The sequence below is a fragment of the Felis catus genome, chromosome X, assembly GCF_018350175.1.
Source record: "Felis catus isolate Fca126 chromosome X, F.catus_Fca126_mat1.0, whole genome shotgun sequence".
NCBI lineage: Eukaryota > Metazoa > Chordata > Mammalia > Carnivora > Felidae > Felis > Felis catus.
Window position 1 is genome coordinate 111,831,045 of NC_058386.1, and position 16,205 is coordinate 111,847,249.

Below are 16,205 nucleotides of genomic sequence, written 5' to 3' on the forward strand. Positions count from 1 at the left end.
CATTATAATGTCTGAAACTTCCTGTCAAGCAGTTCAGAGGGGGAAAATAAAACAGCAAACATCACAAAATGTTAAAAATTGGTGACTCTAGATGGGCCTATAGATGTTTGTTTTATTGTTCTTTCAATTCTTCTGCGGGTGTGAAACTTTTCAAAATACAAAAACGGGAGAATTTTTAAAATCTAGAATGTGTGTCTTCAGCTGTCTTGTAACCACCACCACTTTGAATAAAAACAAAATTTGATTTGAAATCACATACTGGGGAAGAACCCTCCCTAATCTTTCGAGCACTGTAGAGCCTTTAAAGGCCTTAATCCCGCCCAGGTGTGGAGGGTGGGGGGGGGGGGAGGAGGTTTACCAAAAATCAAACGCAGGCAAGGTTTGCTGGGAGCTGGGTGAGTAATTAAAGTGTGTTCCAAGAGCTCAGAGGGATGAGAGTCAGATGCCTAACTGACTGAGCCATCCAGGCGTGCCTGGAAATCTGGATTTTAATGTAAAATCTCTTAGATGACGGCCTTCAAAGTTTTGAAAAACATGGTGCAGGGCAAATAAAATGATCTGCTACCTCATCAGTGTTCAGTTTTCTCAACTATCTTATTTTTTATGTTTGAATAAAAATCCAAACAAGGTGGGGGGGGGGCACCTGGGTGGCTCAGTCGGGTAAGCATCTGACGTTGGCTCAGGTCACGCTCTCATGGTTTGTGAGGTTCGTGAGTTTGAGCCCCACGTGGGGCTCTGCACTCTCAGCAAAGAGCTTGCTTCGGATCCTCTGTCTCCCTCTCTCTCTCTGCCCCTCCCTCACTCGTGATGAGCTCTCTCTCTCTCTCTCAAAAATCAACATTTAAAAAAAGTCCAAACAAGGTTCACACACGGCATGGTTATACTTTTTAAGTCTCTTTTCATCTATAGATAACCCTTCTTTCTCAGGACTCTCTTTGATAGACCACCGTGAAGTTTAGCATGCATTCATTAATTCCAAAGGCGGAGTCACTCAAACTTCTTGGCCACCCACTCTGAGCCTGGCAGATTGGGGAGAAAGAGGCAGGGAAGGAGCCCTGCCCTCCAACGATTCTATGCTGATTATGAGACGTTAGGCACCCCCCCCCCCCCCCCCCCGCCTTGGAGGTTTCCTTGTAGCTAGAGCAGCTCCCTGAGAAGCCCCCACGAAACTGTGTATCTCTCCGAAAAATACTGGAAATAAAGACTGCCAGCTTGGGTAGAATGAGTCTATTCCTCTGGAGCCAACCCAGACTCATCTGGGAAAGAACCCAGGCAGCTCCTCTCCTCCTGTGTTTGGAAAGCATACGTTCCCCAGTGAGCAAAAAAGAACTGGAATCCTGCTCACTTTTTTTCCCACTTGGCTATATTTTTCCCTTAGACCTGACACCAGCAGGAAGAACGTTCAGAAACCACAGCCACAATAGGTCTCGGATTTGTCACCTTTTTTTTTTTTCTTTCTATTAAGCGGTAATTTTTTTTAAAAACTGAGTTCACATGTCCTATAAACACTCGGTGGACTCACCACGTCTAACACATTTGCATCAAAACTGCCACGACCACGGCACTGTACTGTGACTTTGAAGCTTCACAGCCCTGAGCTGGTTCCTCCTGTCCATCCCGGAACTACCTGTCAGATTCAGCCAATGGTGCACACGGTGGAGGCAGGGATCTGGTTTTGAGTTCCTTCGCCTCTCATTTCTGACTCTTCCCTCCCATCTGCTGCAGCCCGGCTGTGATGCAGGGGGAAGAGTGAGGTTTCATTCTGGACTCATGTCTTGCCAAATCTACTCACATTTTCCTTTCTTTCCCCAAATCTGCACTTTTCTTCCCTCCTACGTTACAGGCTTACCTCAGGCTCTGGTAATTTCTCAAAGTTTTGCCAGCTCTGGAATTCCTACCCCAGCAGTCTCCACCCCCCCCCCATGCTAAAACCCTTCACACCCACCCCCCACCCCTTCCCCACCTCGTCTTTGCTTGAAGAACCAGGGTGGCCTTGTTCTCTGTGCCCTCTCTTTTTAGGGACTCCCTGGCTTTCTGGGGTGGTCTGGGGGCTGATCGTCCTGGCCTGAGCTCACCACAGTGGGGACAGTGAGCTTTTGAGGAAAGGAAGAAAAGACCACCACCACTGGTTTCGGTGGGGGGGGGGGGGATATTTCCCTCCAAACTGGAAATTCGGACAAACCTCAGAGGGGAAGGGTGTGGTGGCCGCAGTGGCCATCTGCTGGGAGTAGTAGGTACATCTTGGATACTTAGAGCAGATAGTAAGAGGTGCTATTTGTCCAGTGCCTACCCAATGGCAGGCGCAGTGCAAGAGGCTTTGCATGGATTATTTCACAGGAGCCTCCCCACAATCTTATGAGGTAGCTTCTATTCTTATCATTTTACAGATGAGGCAACGGGCACGGGGAGGTTGCCTAACCTGTCCATGGTTAGCACAGCTAGGAAGTGGCAGGGCCTGGACTCAAGCCCACGTATGTGTGTCTAATAATCCTTCCACTGTGTCTCCCAGTTTACCAGGTGGCAATCTCCAGTCCACTCTTAACTCCTAACCCGTGGCTTCCGTTTTTTCATTGATCCCGTCCCCACACTCAGGCTACTGAGCCTTCTCAAGCTGCACTTTCTATAATGGTAACGTCTTCCTACAACTATATCGCCCAACCCCAAGTGTCTGTAGCTGTGTCTTAAGCCTTTAATAGAATGGACTCAAAGTGTTGAATAGGAAACCATTGAAAATGCGTATTTAATATATGACTTGCAGTGGACATAAGTATGATTCCTCTTAAGCAGCTTTCTTCTAGAAAGGCTGAGCAGAATCAATCAATGCTCAGTACTCAGGACTGAGTTCAACATGCAAATGTCAAGGAAAAAGGGTCACCTCTACTGCAGTTTATCCTGCAAGGCGTGTGTGTTGAATGAATGAGAGAGAGTACTACCAGCCTCTGCAGTACCGAAGGAGGAAGAAATGAAAATATTTTGGGTGGCCACTGGGGGGTTGAAAAGGTCTAGACTGAAAATTATTGTTAAAGGGCAAGAAAATGTCCTCATTTTTTCCCTCTTGACTTTAAATAAAGTAGAGCAAACATGGGCCGGGCCTTCTGATTCGAAATACAGGTGTGTAATATAAAGGAAGCTTCAGAGGATACCAAAAGCATAAAATATCAAGAAGTGCCCTTTACAGACACTTTGGAATTTCTAATAGAGCTAAAACTTGGTTGAAATCCAGATGGGAGAAAATGAGGAGAGAAGAGGAGTCGGGATTGTTTGTTAGAATGCAAATTGCTGGGCCCCATTCCCACAGTTTCTGATTCTATAAGTGTTATTAGTTGTATAACATATATCTCATATATATGCTTTGATGGTGATAAATACGAAAATTCTTATATAGATCTAGTGTTCAGTACTTCCTGATACTTAACACTTTTTTGGTTACTAAGGGCAGGCAGCTGCTCTACCCTACTAGGGTGGATTGAAAGCCAAGGCATCAAGGAAGGTGTCGCCTGGGAGCATCACACACAGGAAAGGGCATCACGGAGGAGGGAGGGCATCACACTCAGGGAGGTGCAGCAGGGGAGCCTGAAAGCATTTTGTACCACAGTTTCCCATGCCAGAGTCTGATACGACACACAACATACTTGGTTTTCCTTCTCTTTCCCTCCGCCACACATAGGCACCTACATTTTCAAAGGAGATAGTTGGATGATCTGAGGGGGAAACTTCCAGATCACACACAGGAAGTGCAATGCGAAAGAAACTCCTCTCCTGGAGAGAGACAGACAGACAGTCGGAGGGGCAGAGACACTTCCCAGGGAGCTGTGGTCAGATTTGGGGTAGATCCTGTCCCTTTCTTTTTTTTTTTTTTTATTCAACGTTTATTTATTTTTGGGACAGAGAGAGACAGAGCATGAACAGGGGAGGGGCAGAGAGAGAGGGAGACACAGAATCGGAAACAGGCTCCAGGCTCCGAGCCATCAGCCCAGAGCCCGACGCCGGGCTCGAACTCACGGACCGCGAGATCGTGACCTGGCTGAAGTCGGACGCTTAACCGACTGCGCCACCCACGCGCCCCGATCCTGTCCCTTTCTTTACCTGCTACACTCAGCCTCTAGTTTATCATATGGTAAACTGAGGCCTCTGCAGCAGAAGGAATGGGTTGTTGCTTTGGGGTTGGTCTAGATGTTTGAAGGCTGTGTAGATGGACGGCCTCTGATCCATATTTATACAGTGCACTTCATGAATAATCAAGTTCTATCTGGTACCACGTCCGGTTCTAAAAACTCTTAGGTCTTTAAAACGTTGAGACTTGGGGCGCCTGGCAGGCTCAGTCAGTAGAGGATGTGACTATAGGTCACAGGGTTGTGGGTTCAAGCCCCACGTTGGGTGTGGAAATTACTTTAAAATTTAAAAAATCTACGGGGCGCCTGGGTGGCTCAGTCGGTTAAGCGTCCGACTTCAGCTCGGGTCACCATCACGGTCCGTGAGTCTCCGTGAGTTTGAGCCCCGCGTTGGGCTCTGGGCTGATGGCTCAGAGCCTGGAGCCTGCTTCCGATTCTGTGTCTCCCTCTCTCTCTGCCCCTCCCCCCTTCATGCTCTGTCTCTCTCTGTCTCAAAAATAAATAAACGTTTAAAAAAATTTTTAAATTTTAAAAATCTAAAGAAAAAAAGAATTTCCTCTTGCAAAACTTAATTGTACGTCAATGGGCTAATACAGTTGTAGTCGAAAGCCTGCACTATAAACTCCATTGTTCCTTCAGGGCCAACTGGCAGATCTATTTAGAGAATGTGTACTTTCAGGAAAGAAAAAAAGGGCCCCAGAGTACAAGGGGACCTGTGTGTACACTCCCCAGGGCACGTGGGTCTAGAGGAATGCACACTTAGGCAGCCAAGAGCCTAAGCAAGTTTTGCCAATGGGTTCTCATCCCTGTGTGCCGCCAGGGTGAAGGACTCAGCAACACAGAGCAAAACTTCCCACAGTCAGATTCGCCCAAGAGCCAGCTCCTCCAGGCCCCGGAGGAGTGTTTTCAGATAAGACTCTTGGGGTGGATGGGCGGAGAAGAGAAAAAGCACAGGTTATTCCTGAGACCGGTGGGAAAATAGACGATAGATCTCTGCTCTCGTGAAAGACACATACCCTTGGCTTTGCTTTTCTTCAGATTCTAGATATTACTGAGACAATCACAGAAGGTGAGAGCTAGGAGTGACTGTCAAGGCCACGAACTTTAGTCCCTCATTTTGACTCACATTCCCACAGCTGGAACCCCACCTAATGCTCTTTCCTCTGCACACACGTGAAAGACTGTCCAAATCGTCTTTTGGAAGAAAAAGAAGCGAGCATTGCTGATGGGGTGCTGGGAACCATTATGTAATCCAGCTGGAATTTGACCCATATCCTCCCAATGAAACGGAAAAGAGAGATGGGAGGGAAATAGATTGCGATGCGGCCACGTTGGCAACGGCATGCTTAAAAGATGTTGAACCACCATGATTTTTGCGAGGGGTCCAACGAGTTGGCCCCTCTCTGACTCAATTTTCATTACCTCCTCCGGAAACGCTTTTCTGCGGGCGCAAAACCAGGCAAAAACGCCTTGGTTCCTGCATGCCGCTTTACTCCTCCCCACCACACAGAGGCAGGATTCAAGTTCAGGATAAACTGAGTCCAGAGTTCTGGAGCTTTCCAGAGAGGTTCGAGGAGCCAGAGCAAGCGAGGGCCGCTAAAAACAGTGCGTGGCAGCGTACACCAAGGGAAGAAGAGTAGCAAGATCCCAATTGCTCTTTGAATCTGGGGGTGGGCGTGGGAATGGGGGAAGTGACCAAGCAGCAGCGTAACCCGAGAGGCTTCCTGGAAGAAGCAGCTCTTACCACCCGGCTGCATAAACGGTTGCTATTTATCGGATGGTAAATTTTCACACGTGTTATCCTCAGAACTCCGCACGGTGTTCCGTAGCGGGTTTGTGTTGTTGGTGGTGATATTTATTATTATGCCTGGGGATGATTAATTCAACTGAAACATACCCAGGAGGAACTGTTCAGTCTCCTGGAACTAACCAGTTCTTTTTTTCTGGGAGGAGGAGGGTGTGTGTGTGCCAAATTCTGGTTCCTTCTGGATGTGTGTACACTGGGATACTGCAGATGAGTCTGACTTCAGGAGGAAGGTGTGACAAATAAAACACTGATTTCAATTTTAGTTCTGTAGAAATATTTGGGAAGCCTGCTCGGCGGCGTTTGCATGATTAAAAATGACCCAGTGTGCGCACTTGACAGGAACACGGGCCACAGCAGGCCTGACATCTCCATATGTCATTTATATCTTAATCCACAGCCTGCTGGGGAAACTCTGGGTAAGATTGCACTTTGGGGACCACTGTCAGTTAGTCTCATGCTATTTTCTTCGCCTATGGCATTCACACATCCTCCACTATGAGCTGGCATTTGGCCCCAGGCCTGTGGCATTGCCATAGGGCTGACTGCAGGGGAAAGAAAATTCAAAATGTGAAATGACTTTGCTCAAATGTGAGTCAGGGATGTGCGCAGCCTGTTTATAGAAGGAGGAAATGACATTTGAAGAAAATTGGTGCTGGGAGAAATGCTGTCATTATATGAGCTTTCAAAATTTAGTAACTGACTGGCTAGGAGAGTAACAGATTGGCTAACTTGTTGAGTCCCCAGACATTCCCCTTTACCTATTATGGTGTGGTGGCCTGGGTCCCAGTCCCGCCACTTAATTGCTATTCGATACTGACCCTAAGTTTCCTCGTCTGTAGAATGAGCAAAATAACAGTTGCTTAAAACTGTTTTGTTGATGGGGCGCCTGGGTGGCTCAATCAGTTAAGGGTCCAGCCTCAGCTCAGGTCATGATCTCGCGGCAAGTTCGAGCCCCACGTCGGGCTCTGTGCCGACAGCCCGGAGCCTGGAGCCTGCTTCGGATTCTGTGTCTCCCTTTCTCTCTGCCCCTCCTCCACTTACACTCTGTCTCTCAAAAATTAATAAACGTTAAAAAAAATAAAATAAAATACTACCTATTAAAAAAACCTGTTTTGTTGATATAAAGGATCAGGTTCCATTCTCAATATACATTGAGTTACATGCTTTTTGCACACTGTCTCACTTATGCTTGCCAATTACGCCATGAGGCCAGTAGAATCATCCCCTAAAAGGCCGAATGCTATTAACAATGATAATGTAGCACACGGTGCAGATTGGAATAGGTAATTCGACGCTTGCTTCATTGGAAGAAAATTGGTGCTGGGAGAAATGCTGTCATTATATAAGTTTTCGTTTGTGGCCAGAGGGCTAGAGATGTTTCACAAGGTGATAGGATAATAAAGACGAGGAGACCAAGAGAATAAGCATTTTGGAGCTCAGATGCTGGAAGAGGGGTTTGCAGTCAGAGACAAGAGATCAAGTTTTCATGCAAAGAATAATAATTGTGCGTAGCTGTCTAACAAAGAGGCTTGTTTGGGGGGAGACGAACACAGGAATCATTCATACACTTGAAATCTTGTAAACCAGAATACTGAAGCCTCACAGAATCACTACGCTTTGCTGCTCCCCACCCGCCTTTCTTCTCTGCTTCCCCCTGCTGTACGGGAGGAGAAGGCCTGTTTCAGAAGGGGACAGGGTAGGGTCTGTTCCCTCTTGCAGTCACAGACCCTGTCCCCTGCCTGCAGGCACATGTCCTCCTAGAGAAGGCACAAGGCAGGAGTAGCTATAGCCCAAACATAGATTGTAGCCAGTAGGATCCTCGCACTCTCCCCATTTCTTGCAAATGGACACGGCCTTATTAGATCTTGCGAGAAGAAAATGTTCTCTCTTTTTTTTCTTAATATTTATTTTGAGAGAGAGAGGAAAAGCGTGGGTGGGGGAGGGGCAAAGAGAGAGGGAGAGAGAGAATCCCAAGCAGGCTCAGTGCTGTCAATGTAGAGCCTGACACGGGGCTTGATCTCACCCCCAGCGTGCTCTCTCTCTCTCTCTCAAAATAAACTTAAAAAAAATAGGTACCGCGTTAAAAAAAAAAAGAGTCAGATGCTTCACCAACTGAACCGCCCAGGTGCCCTGGAGAGACCAGTTCTCTTAGGAGAAAGACAAGGGCCTTGAAGAACCTCAGGTCTGTTGGGGCTAACCCAGGTCATGTGGTTCAACACTGCACTCCACCCAGCCCCGAAGGACAGCTCGCACTTAGGGGACATAGTTCCTCCACCATAAGGTTGTTTGAACGCTAACTGAAACCAAAGCAGATTCAAGTTTGCCTTCAGCCTTGGGGATGTCACAGCACAGAATTTCAACATTTTTCACTTACACTATCTGTGCATGGTTCCAAATTCTTTCTCAGTACATTTCCCACTCCCCGTCATCTCTGCCAATTCTCTGGGTGTGGTAGAAAGGAAGCACTTTCAGCATGGTCTCCAAAATTCATGGAACTATGAATGATAGTAACATAAGATTTTGAATTGTGTATTGTTTTAAAATAGGAAAAGTCAGTTATACTTTTCTCCGGTGGCATTTTGCACCATACCTTTCAAAACAAGCTAAGGAATACTTTGGAGTGAGCGTGCTGAGCTGGGATTCTCAGAAGCACCAGAAAGAGAAAAACTCAAAACTGTGACTTATTTGAGAGCTCAAAGACACTCGATTTTGAGAGGGTGAGATTTATTTTTTTTTATTTATTTTTATTTTTTTTTTAACGTTTATTTATTTTTGAGACAGAGAGAGACAGAGCATGAATGGGGGAGGGTCAGAGAGAGAGGGAGACACAGAATCCGAAGCAGGCTCCAGGCTCTGAGCTGTCAGCATAGAGCCCGATGCAGGGCTCGAACTCACAGACCACGAGATCATGACCTGAGCCGAAGTCGGCCGCTTAACCGACTGAGCCACCCAGGCGCCCCGAGGGTGAGATTTAAAACTTAGCTTCCGGGGTGCCTGGGTGGTTCAGTTGGTTGAGCATCTGACTCCTGATTTCCACTCAGGTCATGATCTCACGGTTCACGGGGTCTGGGCTGAGAGTTTGAGCCTGCTTGGGAATCTCTCTCTCCACTCTGCTCCTTCCCTGCATGTGCACATGTGTTCTCTCTCTCCCAAAAATAAAGACAAGAAAATAAACATTTAAAAAGTAATAAAAAAAGGGGGCACCTGGTTGGCTCAGTTGGTTAAGCATGCAACTCTTGGTTTCGGCTCAGGCGATGATCTCACAGCCTGAGGCTGACAGTGCAGAGCCTGCTTGGGATTCTCTCTCCCTCCCTCCCTCTCTCTCTGCCCCTCCCCCACTTGCACTGTCTTTGTCTCTCTCAAAATAAATAAACTTCGAAAACAGTAATTTAAAAAATGCCATCATAACACAATCCGGATGAGAATCCTGGCACGGGGCGGGGCGTTGTGTGTGGAAATTGACAAGATGATTAGTTGCCATGAAGATCAAACCAGACAAGGTCTATAAAGTGGCAAGAGCTACACACAACTGAATGAACACGTTCTAGCCACTAAACATTTTCCTTCCTTTATATTCACGTCCATGTTATACTTCAGGTTTACATAGTTGTAACATTCGTGTCTATACCACATTGTCATCTCCTTTTTCACTTAACACAGACCCAGTACTTACCCTGCCCAAAGAACATTCCATCTGGTCAGTAGACTCTACTTCTTTTTTAGATACTTTGCCCCATTATTGAACATGTGGGTTGTTTTCAGTGTGTCACCATTATAAACAGTGGGGCTTGGAAAATCTACTATAGCTTACCACCCTCCCACCCTCACGCCCCTTTTGGGGTGGTTTCCTTGGAATATGTTCTCAAAAATGGAAGGAAACACAGAAAGAGCTCTCAAACCAGATTGCTTTCCAGAGAAATACCACCAGTTGACCGTGTTTGTGTGTCCCCAGTGATGAGAGGCTATATCATTGGGAAAATAATTGTTTAAGTGTTCTGTCGAGGCATAGAAGAGGAACTTGGGACTCTTGCCTGAAACTTCCTTTCCCACCCCTTGCCAGTGTTAGTCCTTTCCTGGCCCTTTTCTGACTTCCTCCTCCTACTCAGTGTCTTGGAGCAGAAGTGACCATGACAATACAGAACAGGATGAACAGTTTCTGTGTTAAAATCTAACAAAGCCTCACATGGGGTGTGACTGTCCCAAGCACTTCACCAAATAAAATGCTGGGGATTCACTTGTGAATTTCCCATCATGAACAAAAAGGCGATTTGGGCTTTGAAGAAAAGCCTGCCATTTCACAAAGAAAAATCTAACTGTAGATCTATGTGTCTGCGTGCTTGAATTTGAACATTTGGCCCACTGGGCTTGGGGTGCCTGTTCTGATTTCTGTCGCCAACCAATGTCGCTGATTGAAGAAAGATAAGGGACATTTTTTGACTCAAGACCCTTTGCCTCCATGCATCATGCATCATCTCATTTAATCCTCACAACAACCCTTGAAGTGGACACTGTTATCATCCCCATTTTGTGGATGAGGAAGTTGGGGCTTAGAAATATTTTTATCTTAAAAAAAAAAAAGAAATATTTTTATCTTGCCCAGAGGCACACAGCGATATGAATTCGTGTGTGTTTGATTTCAATGATCTTTGTGCTTGATCTTGTCCTGCCTCTCATACTCTCATTTATGATATGGTAACTTATCTGCCACGCTGACTCCAGTGTTGTTTCCAGGATCAAATGAGACCACAATCCCAAAGTGCTTTGTGAAGAGTAGACAAAACATTGTATAAACGTGTAGACACTTTATCAACGTCAGGCATTATCATCGTTTGGATTTAATTTAGCTCCAGTCACTCTCTAGGACTCTAACAGGCCACACATGACCCAGCCCGGCCCTAGGCTCTCTGGAGAGACTCAATAGTGTGTATCCTAAGAACAATTTCACTGTATTTACAAATGCAGCGCTCTCGCCCCCAATCAATGGCGCTGGAAGGAGAAAGTTGAGGCTTACCTGTGTTGATGTCCTCGGATCTGATAGTCTTCTGCATGTTTCAAATGGAGTCGGATGAACTAGATGGGGTGTGGTACTCAGAGATTCGTCTTGTGAGCAAGCCCCTGCGCCACTGTCGCAGGTCTTACCGTTGTCTTACCGTAGCGGGTGAGTGATGGAGGTGAAGGTAATAACCGAAGCAGCAGCCGCCTCGTCCTTCTTTCCCTATGGGAGAGACTGGAGTTAGACACAGTTCATTCATCTCCATACTGGAATCAGAGACTGTTGGGAGACGGTTAGCTTTGAAAGAGGCCTTGAATATCCTCTCCCATTCCTGATTTCCTGAGGCTAGCTTTATTGCTTTATGTTAAAAAATGCATGCGCTGGGGCACCTGGGTGGCTCAGTCCAGTCGGTTAAGTGTCCGACTTCGGCTCAGGTCATGATCTTGCGGTTTGTGAGTTCGAGCCCCGCGTCGGGCTCTGTGCTGACAGCTCAGAGCCTGGAGCCTGCTTCGGATTCTGTGTCTCCCTCTCTCTCTGCCCCTCCGCCACTCATGCTCTGTCTCTCTCCCACTCAAAAATAAACATTAATTTTTTTTTTAAATGCATGCACTGCCCTGTGTGGGGAGAAGGAAAACTGTGTACATAGTGTGTTGTATCAGGCTCCGCTGTGGGAAATTGTGGAACAAAATGTCTTCAGGCATACCTGTGTGTGACACACCTGCCTGTGATACATCTCCCTGAGTGTGACGTGCTTCTCTGTCCCTTCCACACATGGTCTGTAATTCCTTTTTAAAACATTTCCTTATGTAATCTCTACACCCAATTTGTGGCTTCAACTCACAACCCTGAGATCAACAGCCACATGCTCCACCGACTGAGGCAGCCAGGCACTCCTGGTCCCTAATTCTTGTAAAATCCTAGGAAGTAGATACTATTATTACGGCCTTATTACAGATGAGGAACTCCTTCCAGGTCCAGAGAGGTTCACCAATCTGCCTCAGGGCGTACAGTTGCTAAACGAAACCATTGGGCATATTTACCTCCCCAAAGAAGGAGCGTGGAAGAGATTGGGATTGAGACTTAAGTGACCGGAGTTCTAGTTCCTAGTCTGCCACTTCACCTACCTGTAGGACCTTGGCCAGAGCTGTTTCACCCTGTACAAATTAAAGGGTCCTACTCAGTTACCGCTTTGGTTCTTTTCTGGCTTTCCTCCTGAAATCGGTCCCATTATTTTCAATTACTAGCTGTTCAGGAAAATACAAACAGAAATCGAAACGAAAGGCGTGGGGATGCTCCCCAATCAAACATTAGATGATTGAGCTAGTCATACAAGGGACAACGGACCCTTTTTCTATTGGGCAAAGCTAAGTGTTGCTGCCACCTAGTGAGGAAAGGGAGCATGGCCTCTGGGCAAGGTCTGGTCCCTCTGTGGAGGCCTAGGGAAAAAGTACCAGAAATCATGTTAGTGATCAGATAATACATGGGATTTCACAGATACGTTAAATCTTGCGATGTTTCCGCAGGCCAATCTCTCCCTTTGCCTAAAATGAGGTTAGGAGAACAGCTTCTCTGGGCCGTATTATTAAGTACACGTGAGCCATCTCGGGCCTCCTTCAAATTGTGCCTGTGCGTGTCCTTTTCCACGCTCTCCCCTCCCCGACTGGAATCCTAGAACCCTGGAAGGTCTCAGCAGGAAGGAACCAGCCTCAGAGAATTTCTAGGGCAACCCATTTCATAGAACAGAGGACCAGTGTTGTGACCAAGGTCACACAGGTAGTTAACGTAGGCAGCGGTGACAGTAGACGGGTCCCAGAATTCCGAAAGCTGGTCTGATAAAGTCCACCCAGAATGGATGAGGTTACATTATTTGCAAAATCACCTTCCGAAGAGAATAGCTCCCAGGCCGGGAGCAAGGTTTGGAGATGTAATGAACGATATTTACAAATTTAAAGGAAGCCTGAGTAATTCCGGTGGGGAAGAGAGGGTGGTCTGACCGGAAACCGGGAGGAGCGGACGCTTCCCCGCTTCCCGGAGCTTTAAGCGCTACAGGGTGCTCCGTGCTGAATGAAGTGCTCATCGGGACCCCCTGAGGCTCCCAGCGAGGGAATCTCAATTTCCGGAGAGACATTCCCACCCTTGGGGGCGTGCCCGGGGCTCCCAGGGCACCAGGTGTAATCTTACCTTTTCCTCTGCCGGCCAGGGTTATCAGAATGAGAATGAAAGCAAGGGTTATTGCGGGGTAACCTGCATCTGCTAGAATGTGTTTTCAACAATCAGAAGTTTTTAGTACGATTATAATAAATCACCTGCAGCAAGCTCACAGCTCCTAGTTGAGGGGATCCATTTACTCTTGTAATAATTGTTCTTGGCACAGTCAATAATAATAATGATAATGATAATGATAAAATGGCTGACGTCACCAGGGGCTTTGCATTATCTCATTCACGTCTGACAAAAGGTCAATGAGGTATTCATTGTGATCCCCATTCACAACTAAGTAAGCTGAGGCTCAGGGAGCAGTTTACCCAGAGTCCCACAGCTCCCCCTGACTTTCCCAGCCCTTGATCACTACCCGGTCCCGCCTCCTCCCTTGGCCTCCCGGATGCGCCAGTACCGGAAGCAGGAGGTGCGCGGGTGCACGCTGGCCAGTGGACGTGCCCATTTCCAGCCAGAGGAAGAGTCGCTCCTCGCCAGCCCCCCACCGACCCCGCCCGAAACGAGTGTAGGAGCCTCTCCTCGGGGAACTGATCGACCAGTTTGGTAGGCTTGTTGCCTGTAGGGGGAGAGATTACCCCGGGAAAACATTTTCCCTGGTTCACAACAAAAAACGTTTGCTGGGCGCGGGCGGAGGGGGAGACAGACTGTAGGAGGACAGGTGACTAATTAAGGAGAAGAATTTTTGATTATCTGTTGTTTCAGCTTATCAGAGCAATTGCTTCCCTCTGTTAACATGGATAATTAAGAACTGACTGTGTAGGTAAGTGATTCAAACCTTCCTCGCTCACATGAAGTTCTCTTCAGTAATACACAAGCCTGCACAGAATTATTCACTGGAAGGGATGGACATCCTTCCAGTGTTTGCTGTCAAATATAATCTCGTCCAACTTCCATTAAATTATCGATTACGTGGAGAGCTCCCTTAAACAAGAGCATCTATCTGTCATCGATCTCTCATCTGTTAGGTACATAGTTCTGTAAGTTGAACAAAATATTCACAATAGTAATGTTACTCTTGCCCCACCTCTCCCCACCCTTTTGACTTCTTTAGGTTCTTTAGGCTAAGAATACAGGCTAAGGCTTATATAACATTTTATGCTGTCTCCCTGTAGTTCTTGATAAAGCAGAGAATAAGAAACAAGGCCGTTTGGAAAATGTGAACAGGAAATAGTTAAACACAAGCACAGAATGCTGTTACAATGAGGAAGTGAGTCGGGGACTAAAGGAAACTTTGTTCAGAGGGTCATCAAAAAAAGAAAAAGGCCTACTTTTTTTTTTTTTTTTTTTTAAGGAGCCTTGCCTCATGCCTCGGCCCCATGTACCAAGCGTGGACGACCAGGAGAATTTTCCGCTGTTTCCCGAAATAAGCCCAAGGTATACTGACCACAGGTTGCCCTCCTGGGGTTGAGATTAGGTCCATATTTCATGAAATCCCCCCCCTCCAGCTGTCTAGCCTAGTTTTAGATACTCAATAAATATTGAGTCAAAATGTAATCAGGTTCCAGGCTTCAAGAATCAAGTTGCTTTTTTCTTGTTAAACAGCAAAAGAAATGAGAAACTATAGAGACTTGATTTCAGAGTGTGAAGGGAGGCTGTAAAGATAGTAAGTGTTCTCATCTCATTTGATATGAATCATAACTGTAATAAGGCAGCCAGCCCGGCATGGGCAGTTCTGGCTACAAGCCACCTTCCAATCCAGCTGACGGAAACAACTGTTTAATTAAAAAGAGAAAACTGTGCGCGCGTGTGCGTGTGTGCGTGTGTGTGTGTGTGTGTGTGCGCGCGTGTGTGTGTTTAATCCAGAGAAGCTAGAATTGGGAAGAACTTTTAGTACTGAAAAGAACTTTTAGAATTAGGACAGTTCTTACTACCAGCAGTCTGTGCTCCCTTACAAGGTGTGGTGTTTGAGAACTTCCCAGAGACACCCCTTTGTCTCCCTGGCTCCCCAAGGCCTTCCTCCTACAGCACGTGACAGCTACTTAAAACCCCCAGCGCGGAGGTAAGATCTGGTCTCTTGATGGCCTCTGTTAAAAATCGCGCATTTGGGAAGAAGAGGGTAGAAACCACCTGAAATCTTGGCAGGTAGCAATTATTATGTGTCAGGCATAATGCTGGTAAATACGCATGTGAAAAGATGCTTGACCCCATTAGTCATGAGGGAAATGCAAATTAAAGCCACAGTGAGATACCACCGCATACCGGATCGGGATGGTTCAAATAGAAACAAAGCAAAAACAAAACTGATACTATCAAAATGCTGGCAAGGATGCAGGCTATTTGCACCTCTCCTACATTGCTGGTGAGAGGAGAAATCTTCAAGGACAGCAGGATGAAAATGTGTACTAATTTGGTCTCTTGTCTAGAATGGACTTTTTCTTGTCCAGGGTGAAAGAAAGTATTGTTATAAGCAGGGTCCTGACCGGGGCAATAGCTAAAAACAGTAGTGACCACGTGTCATGTAGTGACTAAATCATTCCAGAATGAAATGAACTCTGGAGAAACACTTAAGTTCCTGGTCTCAGCCTGAAGCCTGGTCCAAAGGTGGGGAGTTTATTTGACATTCTTTCTATTAGAATTGCATACTTTAGAAACCTACTTTTTTTTTTTTTAAAGATTTTATTTTTAAGTAATCTCTACACAGAACAAGGGGCTCAAACCCACAACCCCTGAGATTAAGAGTCGCATGCTGTACCAACTGAGCCCGCCAGGTGCCCCTCTGGAGAATACATGTCTCCTTTCAATTTTAAGAAATTGACCACTTTTGTAGATTGTTTTTAGTAGGGAGGAGTTTGTGAAATTGGCGGGGCAGGGTGGGGGGGGGGGAGGAAGAGAGAGGGAGAGACCTTGTGACCATTTGGTGTAATTCTCCTCCTTTTGCAGAGCCTCTGGGAGCCAGGTCGAATTCAATGGTCCCTCTAATGACTGCATCATGCAGCCTTTTAGTCCTCAGGTTTATGCACAGATTTACCGAGTTCCAAATTAGTCACGACAATCTGAGCTTCCTGGGATTGGTGACCCTTGGAAACCATCTCCTGATAAGGGGCTGCACGTGGTCCCAGGATTTACTGTACCTTTC

The 16,205-nt window shown here is 46.5% G+C and overlaps 2 protein-coding genes across 3 annotated transcripts in view; one reads left to right on the forward strand and one right to left on the reverse strand.

Annotated features, from left to right (window-relative positions):
* Positions 1–16,205, reverse strand: part of MAP7D3 (MAP7 domain containing 3) — a 58,917-nt gene that overhangs the window by 35,064 nt on the left and 7,648 nt on the right. The window contains exon 2 of the mRNA XM_045051153.1: positions 10,931–11,134. Coding sequence (XP_044907088.1) covers positions 10,931–10,967 — 37 coding nt within the window. The 5' untranslated portion in view covers positions 10,968–11,134. The remainder of the gene's footprint in view (positions 1–10,930; positions 11,135–16,205) is intronic.
* Positions 13,411–16,205, forward strand: part of ADGRG4 (adhesion G protein-coupled receptor G4) — a 111,715-nt gene continuing 108,920 nt past the window's right edge. The window contains exons 1-4 of one of the 2 annotated variants that reach the window (XM_023249141.2): positions 13,412–13,672; positions 13,832–13,889; positions 14,242–14,336; positions 14,421–14,503. The gene's annotated coding sequence lies outside the window, so the exon portion shown is untranslated. Of the gene's footprint in view, positions 13,673–13,831; positions 13,890–14,241; positions 14,337–14,420; positions 14,504–16,205 lie in introns of both variants that reach the window. The other variant, XM_045051161.1, reaches the window with a different exon arrangement.